General features: G+C 43.7%; 1 protein-coding gene across 1 annotated transcript; it reads right to left on the bottom strand.

The window, feature by feature from the left end:
* Positions 1 to 627: 627 nt before the first annotated feature.
* Positions 628 to 5575, bottom strand: LOC311143146 (RDS/peripherin-like protein xRDS35; the record flags this gene model as incomplete). Its single annotated transcript, XM_084178941.1, has 4 exons — positions 628 to 843; positions 3599 to 3845; positions 4040 to 4470; positions 5426 to 5575. 4 exons carry the CDS (start codon positions 5573 to 5575, stop codon positions 628 to 630), a joined length of 1044 nt encoding a protein of 347 aa, XP_084035067.1.
* Between the last annotated feature and the right edge of the window lie 3529 nt (positions 5576 to 9104).

The raw sequence follows: 9104 nt of genomic DNA, 5'->3' as shown, positions 1-9104 counted from the left end.
AATTGGAAATCTCTTTACATTGTAAGTGTCAACCATGATATTGTTGTGGTATTGACTGTTGAACACTGCAATTGTGAGGTAATTGAACATATCCAACTAATTCATGTCATGATCATGTTACAGCTGGTTTTGTATCTTTCTCAATTTAATAATCTTTTAATGAATCACAACCAAATTTTACTTCAAGGTGGATTGTGGACTGTATAAATAATCGTGCATGGCAACCCCCAGTTATAAAAGAAGAAATGTGTTCTTTATGTCTCCTTTGGGGAGAACATGGAATTGACTGAACATCAAATAGCTTCATTAATCATGAAAGGATTATGTGTGTGTGTTTAGTGTGTGTGTGTGTGTGTGTGGTTAGCATGGCCATGGGTACCTAAAACTCAGACTGGGACAACTGATACAAAAACGTATTTGCCCTCAAGTGACTGAAATAGATTACAACATTCAAATCACTCATTTGGGGGTAAAACATTATAGAAATATATCAGCATTAAAATGGATTGTGATGTCAAAGAAATACCAAATTAATTGATCAGTGTCTAGTTAGATTATTTATTACCCAATAAAGTGCCATGTTTGCCCCATACACCACCCGGTTTGAAAACTTATGATTTCTCCACTTTATTTGGCGGGGGTCTCCCCAGCTTCAGCGCTGCCATCCTCACTTCCGACCTGGTTTAGCTGAAGGAAAACCAACACAGGAGTCACGTACTCCATGATTGTCTCCTTCACCCCTTTCTCCAACAGGTACCCCTCGGTCTCAATCTCAGTGTTCTCCTGCCCTGCCACCGCCTCCATGGCTGTCTGCAGGTACCGCAGACTTACCAGCACTGATAACTGGAGGGGAAGGATGGGAGAAGGGAGAAAGGTTATACAGGGGGGTGGGTATACTGTATTACTCAACAGCAAGCTACAAGTATAATTGTGGCCCCTCACAGGAGTCTGTTCTGGGGACCTTCTGATTGCCACACAGGACATTTATCTCACTTTTAGATTTGTAGGTTGATATACACTATCGGTCGAAAGTTTTAGAACACCTACTCATTCAAGGGTTTTTCTTCATTTTTACTATTTTCTACATTGTAGAATAATAGTGAAGAAATCAAAACTATGAAATAACACATATGGAATCATGTAGTAACAAAATAAGTGTTCAACAAATCAAAATATATTTTATATTTGAGATTCTTCAAATAGCCACCCTTTGCCTTGATAACAGCTTTGCACACTCTTGGCATTCTCTCAACCAGCTTCATCTGGAATGCTTTTCCAACAGTCTTGAAGGAGTTACCACATATGCTGAGCACTTGTTGGCTGCTTTTCCTTCACTCTGCGGTCCGACTTATCCCAAACCATCTCAATTTGGTTGAGGTCGGAGGATTGTGGAGGCCAGGTCATCTGATGCAGAACTCCATCACTCTCCTACTTGGTAAAATAGCCCTTCCACAGCCTGAAGGTGTACTGTTTAAAAACAAATTATAGTCCCACTAAGCCCAAACCAGATGGGATGGCGTATCGCTGCAGAATGCTGTGGTAGCCATGCTGGTTAAGTGTACCTTGATTTCTAAATAAATCACAGACAGTGTCACCAGCAAAGCACCCCCACACCATAACACCTCCTCCTCCATGCTTTACTGTGGGAAATACACATGCAGAGATCATCCGTTCACCCACACCGCGTCTCACAAATACACAGCGGTTGGAACCAAAAATCTCCAGTTTGGACTCCAGACCAAAGGACAACATTTCCACCGATCTAATGTCCATTGCTCGTGTTTCTTGGTCCAAGCAAGTCTCTTCTTCTTATTGGTGTCCTTTAGTAGTGGTTTCTTTGCAGCAATTTGACCATGGCCTGATTCACACAGTCTCCTCTGAACAGTTGATGTTGAGATGTGTCTGTTACTTGAACTCTGTGAAGCATTTATTTGAACTGCAATTTCTGAGGCTGGTAACATTTACATTTACATTTTAGTCATTTAGCAGACGCTCTTATCCAGAGCGACTTACAGTTAGTGAGTGCATACATTGTCATACTGGTCATACACCATGTGTAGATGATACATCTCTGTTACATACAGTCTGTCTGTCTGTCTGTCTGTCTGTCTGTCTGTCTGTCTGTCTGTCTGTCTGTCTGTCTGTCTGTCTGTCTGTCTGTCTGTCTGTCTGTCTGTCTGTCTGTCTGTCTGTCTGTCTGTCTGTCTGTCTGTCTACTGGTCTGTCAGTCTGTCTACCTGTCTGTCAGTCTGTCTACCTGTCTGTCAGTCTGTCTACCGGTCTGTCAGTCTGTCTACCGGTCTGTCAGTCTGTCTACCGGTCTGTCTACCGGTCTGTCAGTCTGTCAACCGGTCTGTCTACCGGTCTGTCAGTCTGTCAACCGGTCTGTCAGTCTGTCTACCGGTCTGTCAGTCTGTCAACCGGTCTGTCAGTCTGTCTACCGGTCTGTCAGTCTGTCTACCGGTCTGTCAGTCTGTCTACCGGTCTGTCAGTCTGTTTACCGGTCTGTCAGTCTGTCTACCGGTCTGTCAGTCTGTCTACCTGTCTGTCAGTCTGTCTACCGGTCTGTCAGTCTGTCTACCGGTCTGTCAGTCTGTCTACCGGTCTGTCAGTCTGTCTACCGGTCTGTCAGTCTGTCTACCTGTCTGTCAGTCTGTCTACCGGTCTGTCAATCTGTCTACCGGTCTGTCAGTCTGTCTACCGGTCTGTCAGCCCCAGGTGTATATGAAGGAGCTACATGACTCAGTGTGCGTCCCAAATGGCACTACTTCAGACCAGGCCCACAGCATCATATTCCCTATGTAGGGCACTACTCCTGACCAGGCCCACAGTGGTCTAAAGTAGTACACTATATAGGGAACATGATGCAATTTGGGACAGAGCCCAGTAGATCTGGTACTATGAAGTACCTACATGCCAGTACACTGTTATACATATCCATATTATTATATCTAATGAACTTATCCTCTGCAGCAGAGGTAACTCTGTGTCTTCCATTCCTGTGGCGGTCCTCATGAGAGCCAGTTTCATCATAGCGCTTGATGGTTTTTGCGACTGCACTTGAAGAAACTTTCAAAGTTCTTGACATTTTCCATATTGACTAATCTTCATGTCTTAAAGTAATGATGGACTGTCGTTCCTCTTTGATTATTTGAGCTGTTCTTGCCATAATATGGACTTGGTCTTTTACCAAATAGGGCTATCTTCTGTATACCACCCCTACCTTGTCACAATACAACTGATTGGCTCAAACGCATTAAGAAGGAAATAAATTCCACAAATTAACTTTTAAGAAGGCACACCTGTTAATTGAAATGCATTCCAGGTGACTACCTCATGAATCTGGTTGAGAGAATGCCAAGAGTGTGCAAAGCTGTCATCAAGGCAAAGGGTGGCTATTTGAAGAATCTCAAATATAAAATATATTTTGATTTGTTGAACAGTTTTTTGGTTACTACGTGATTCCATATGTGTTATTTCATAGTTTTGATGTCTTCACTATTATTCTACAATGTAGAACATAGTAAAAATAAAGAAAAACCCTTGAATGAGTAGGTGTTCTAAAACTTTTGACCGGTACTGTATATCTGCACGGTACCTGGACCAGGAAGAAGGACAGCACCGCAGCACCAATAGTGTTCATCAGGCCCATGTAGTAATTGACCAGAGCCTCCCTGCAGCCGCGGATGTAGATGTTGAGCTCCTCAGTCTGGTGCTCGTAGTTGTAGTGGGCTGAGTTGTTGGTGAGGCGGTCCTGAATGCAGGGTCTTGGGGAGCTGGGGTTGCAGCAGCTGAAAGGGACCCCATCAAACAGGTAACGCCCGTCCACGTTGCTCTTAACACGGCTAAAGAAGAAGAGATGGGGAAGGGGAGGAATGTAGAGAATAAACAGTCTACATCATGCCTTTGTATCACCTCAACTGCCTAATTTCCTATAACCTTAATGATTTATTGAAATTATAATATGACATGGGATTATTCCTTTACCAAAGACTGTCAGACTGCTCCCAGTCCTCTAATAGTCTCTGCCAGTACTCACTCCTTCACTTCCTTAGAGCTGAAGTCTAGGTAGCGGTTGCTGATCCACTGGACCTCGAACCAGTCCTTGAAGTCGGTGTTTCCACAGCACTGGAACTCCATTTGCAGGCGGTCAATGGTCTGCTTCTGGAAGCAGCGACCAGGGGTGTCTGTGTCCTTGTAGAAGCGGATGCCATTCTTCAGGCCGATCTTTAGGGACCACTCCAGATTCCCCTTCATGGCGTAGCTCATGATCACAGTCATCAGCATGAGGAGGGTGAAAAGGAGAGAGACTCCCCAGTAGGGTTGTAGGAAGGTCTTCCAGCGGGGGAAGCGTCCAGCGTCCAGGGCATCCTGGCACATACGGCCAGCAAAGTAGTTGATACCCAGAGAGGCCATGCCCACTATCATCAGGGTGTTGGGCACAGCATGGATCTCTGTGTTGTCCATTACCTGTAGGCAGAAAGACCTCATGCATCAGTGATACAGCAAACTATACAGTATAAACTGATATTTTAGGCTTTCAACCCATTGATCCCATATTTGAGTAATATTGAATGTGTAGAGGTTGGTGATTAATCTAATTCTTTAAAGTTGGAAACATAATTATGTATTAGAGGAAATCAATTAGGTAGTTATTTGCTGCAAAAGGGCGGCATTGAGGGTAGCCTCGGCTTCCAGCCCTTGCTCTGAGGTGAAAGCCTGGTAGAGGCTACATTGAGGGTAATTTTGTTTCTATTTATGTATTCAACAAGTGCAATAGTTGATAGTATATTATTCCAAATTCTGAAATCTCAAGATAGATGATGAATAGAGATCATAATAAAAATGTCAGTCACTTGAAGCAAGCATTTAACGGTAACGTCTACACCCATTGTATGTGACAAATAACATTTGATTTGACTCTGTAGGTCAATTTATCTTGTCCCTATTCTCAGTTTATCACCGGTATGTTCACACCAGAGACAGTTTCCCCCTGTTGATAACGTCCACACCTAACCACCTATCCAATATGAATACCTTATCACAATCTCACTCATAAGAGCATTATCAAAGGCTCCTGTATTCTGCATGAGATGTTATCTTCAACACTCCAATGCATTTTATTGTGTTATCTTGAAGCACTCAAAAATAAACTCTTAATTTAAGCTCTAATACACTCAAATAAGCTGTAATGAATTTCCCCCCTTTTCACCCTCATGCTTTTCATGCAGTTTATGACTAAACGTTTACTAGTATCACTCTTTACTAGTATCATTCCATTCTACTGTAGAACTTCACTGAATACAACCCTAAACACCAGAGGAGAAATCTGAGAAAGTGAAGCTTCTGGATAAGTAATATGCCTTGTATTGCAAGAATCATAGTGGCGTTGTGTACAGTGTAATGTTGTAGAGCATTGTGGTACCTCGGCCCTCCTGCGGAGCTCGGTCTTGAGGAAGCAGCCCAGGGTGAAGGTGAACGCTCCGCCCAGTGTGGCCATCCAGGAGAGCAGCCATAGCCCCTGGGCTAGCTTCATCCTCTTCTCAAAAGGGAACTTCATCTTCATCAGCACCATGGTGTTGGTGGGAGCCCACTGAGGCTCCAAGGGTCACTGGGAGTAATGGATGAGGAATGTGGTGATGAAGGGATGATGTGTTGGATCTGAGGGGAAGAAGGAGAGTGCAGCAACAGACTGCTGGACCGATCTGAGAAAGGATCGGGTCAAAGGTGAAGAAGAGTAAGTCTGGAAAAACTTCAAGCGGAACAGGTAGAATTCTGAATTGGAGATGGAGTATTCTGATGAGTGTTTCTCAAAGGAAAGACAGTAAGATGATTCTTGTTGAAGAAAGATGGTTTTGTTATCCAAAAGTAAATAAATAATAATATGACCAAAGGGTTTGTGAAAAAAAAATCTGTGGGGAGAAATAAAAGCCACCAAACACTTAATTGTAATCTTCTGGATTCGTTGGTGAAGGTGTGTCAAAGTTCACATGCTTGATCCCCCCAAAAAGTGATTTAATAAAGTCCAGATGCCCCTTCAGTCCTGTTCTAGCACCTGTGTGCCCATGCTTAGGTAGGTGAGACAATGGATTTGGACAATGTTGGACGTCTGGAGCGTCTTAGCACTAATCTCTCACCTATCCTATTAAACGGGCCTTTCCTATTGGAATTCAGGCCTCTGTCTGGTCAGCAAAGCTAGCCTCCCTTGAAGCAGGGGTGGGGACATGGATGAGCTCTGACGAACCAAATTGAAGATGACAGGATGATAGATATAAGCATGGGCACTGATACGTCTGCCACTCCTATAACTTGTCATAACCTCTATGAAATGTTAGCATGAAGCTCTCAAGCACTGTGGTGAACATTTATTGGGGATTGATATCAATTTAGATTTGTTTTAAATTATTATTGTCAAAACGGATAGGTGCAGTGAAATGTGTTGTTTTACAGGGTCAGCCATAGTAGTACGGTGCCCCAGGAGCAAATTGGTGTTAAGTGCTTTGCTCAGGGGCACATCGACAGATTTTTCACTTTGTAGATTGATATAGTCAAATATATACAGTACCAGTCAAAAGTTTGGACACACCTACTCATTCCAGGTTTTTTTTTTTTTTTACTATTGTCTACATTGTAGAATAATAGTGAAGACATCAAAACTATGAAATAACCCATATGGAATCATGGAGTAACCAAAAAGGTGTTAAACAAATCAAAATATATTTTATATTTGAGATTCTTCAAAGTAGCCACCCTTTGCCTTGATGACAGCTTTGTACACTCTTGGCATTCTCTCAACCAGCTTCACCTGGAATGCTTTCCCAACAGTCTTGAAGGAGTTACCACATATGCTGAGCACTTGTTGGCTGCTTTTCCTTCACTCTGCGGTCCGACTCATCCCAAACCATCTCAATTGGCTTGAGGTCGGGGGATTGTGGAGGCCAGGTCATCTGATGCAGCACTCCATCACTCTCCTTCTTGGTAAAATAGCCGTTACACAGCCTGGAGGTGTGTTGGGTCATTGTCCTGTTGAAAACCAAATGATAGTCCCACTAAACCCAAACCAGATGGGATGGCGTATCGCTGCAGAATGTTGTGGTAGCCATGCTGGTTCAGTGTGCCTTGAATTCTAAATAAATCACAGACAGTGTCACCAGCAAGCACCCCCACACCATAACACCTCCTCCTCCATGCTTTATGGTGGGAAATATACATGCGGAGATCATCCGTTCACCCACACCGCATCTCACAAAGCCACGGCGGTTGAACCAAAAATCTCAAATTTGGACTCCAGACCAAAGGACACATTTCCACCGGTCTAATATCCATTGCTCGTGTTTCTTGGCCCAAGCAAGTCTCTTCTTCTTATTGGTGTCCTTTAGTAGTGGTTTCTTTGCAGCAATTCGACCATGAAGGCCTGATTCACACAGTCTCCTCTGAACAGTTGGTGTTGAGATGTGTCTGTTACTTGAACTCTGTGAAGCATTTATTTGGGCTGCAATTTCTGAGGCTGGTAACTCTAATTGAGGCTGGTAACTCTAATGATCTTATCCTCTGCAGCAGAGGTAACTTTGGGTCTTCCATTCCTGTGGCGGTCCTCATGAGAGCCAGTTTCATCATAGCACTTGATGGTTTTTGCGACTGCACTTGAAGAAACTTTCAAAGTTCTTAAAATGTTCCATATTGACTGATCTTCATGTCTTAAAGTAATGATGGACTGTTGTTTCTCTTTGCTTATTTGAGCTGTTCTTGCCATAATATGGACTTGGTCTTTTACCAAATAGGGCTATCTTCTGTATACCACCCCTACCTTGTCACAATACAACTGATTGGCTCAAACACATTAAGAAGGAAATAAATTCCACAAATTAACTTTTAAGAAGGCACACCAATTAATTGAAATGCATTCCAGGTGACTACCTCATGAAGCTGGTTGAGAGAATGCCAAGAGTGTGCAAAGCTGCCATCAAGGCAAAGGGTGGCTATTTGAAAAATCTGAAATATAAAATATTTTTGATTTGTTTAACACTTTTTTGGTTACTACATCAATCAATCAATCAATCAAATTGTATTTATAAAGCCCTTTTTACATCAGCAGATGTCACAAAGTGCTATACAGAAACCCAGCCTAAAACCCCAAACAGCAAGTAATACAGATGTAGAAGCACGGTGGCTAGGAAAAACTCCCTAGAAAGGCAGAAACCTAGGATGCAACCTAGAGAGGAACCAGGCTCTGAGGGGTGGCCAGTCCCCTTCTGGCTGTGCCGGGTGGAGATTATAACAGTACATGGCCATTAAGGCCAGATTTTTCTCCAAGATGTTCAAACGTTCATAGATGACCAGCAGGGTCAAATAATAATCACAGTGGTTGTAGAGCTTGCAACAGGTCAGTACATCAGGAGTAAATGTCACTTGGCTTTTCATAGCCGGGCATTTAGAGGTTGAAATAGCAGGTGCGGTAGAGATAGAGAGAGTTGAAAACAGCAGGTCTGGCACAAGGTAGCACGTCCGGTGAACAGGTCAGGGTTCCATAGCCGCAGGCAGAAGAGTGGAAACTGGAGCAGCAGCACGACCAGGTGGACTGGGGACAGCAAGGAGTCATCAGGCCAGGTAGTCCTGAGGCATGGTCCTAGGGCTCAGGTCGTCCGGGATGGGAGAGAAAGGGAGAGAGAGAGAATTAGAGGGAGCATGCTTAAATTCACACAGGACACCGGATAAGACAGGAGAATAACACCAGATATAACAGACTGACCCTAGCCCCCCGGCACATAGACTATTGCAGCATAGTGTAAGGGATCGGGGGTTGGCTGGGTCTAGACAGAGTCTGACACTTCCCCGATCTACAGAGAGGGGGAGTCATCAGACTCGATCTGGGTCACCTGAGTTCTGAGCACACCTGTCCGTAATTAGGGTAGGATATAAGGTGTGCTCAGAAGTTCAGTCGGTGCGAGGTATTGTTCCATTGTGACTTGCTAAGCGTTTTGTTCCGAGAGAGAGTTTGTTGTTTTTGATTACCCGTGTATCCGACCAGTGCCTTGTTGTTTGACTCCCCGAATTGCTTAACCCTCTGCTTGTCTATCTCAGTGATTACCGTACTCTGACCCTGT

This window comes from Coregonus lavaretus (assembly GCF_964263955.1).
Source record: "Coregonus lavaretus genome assembly, chromosome: 15".
Taxonomy (NCBI): domain Eukaryota; kingdom Metazoa; phylum Chordata; class Actinopteri; order Salmoniformes; family Salmonidae; genus Coregonus; species Coregonus lavaretus.
Note: the sequence above shows the minus strand (reverse complement) of the source record. Positions and strands in the feature narration are given on the sequence as shown.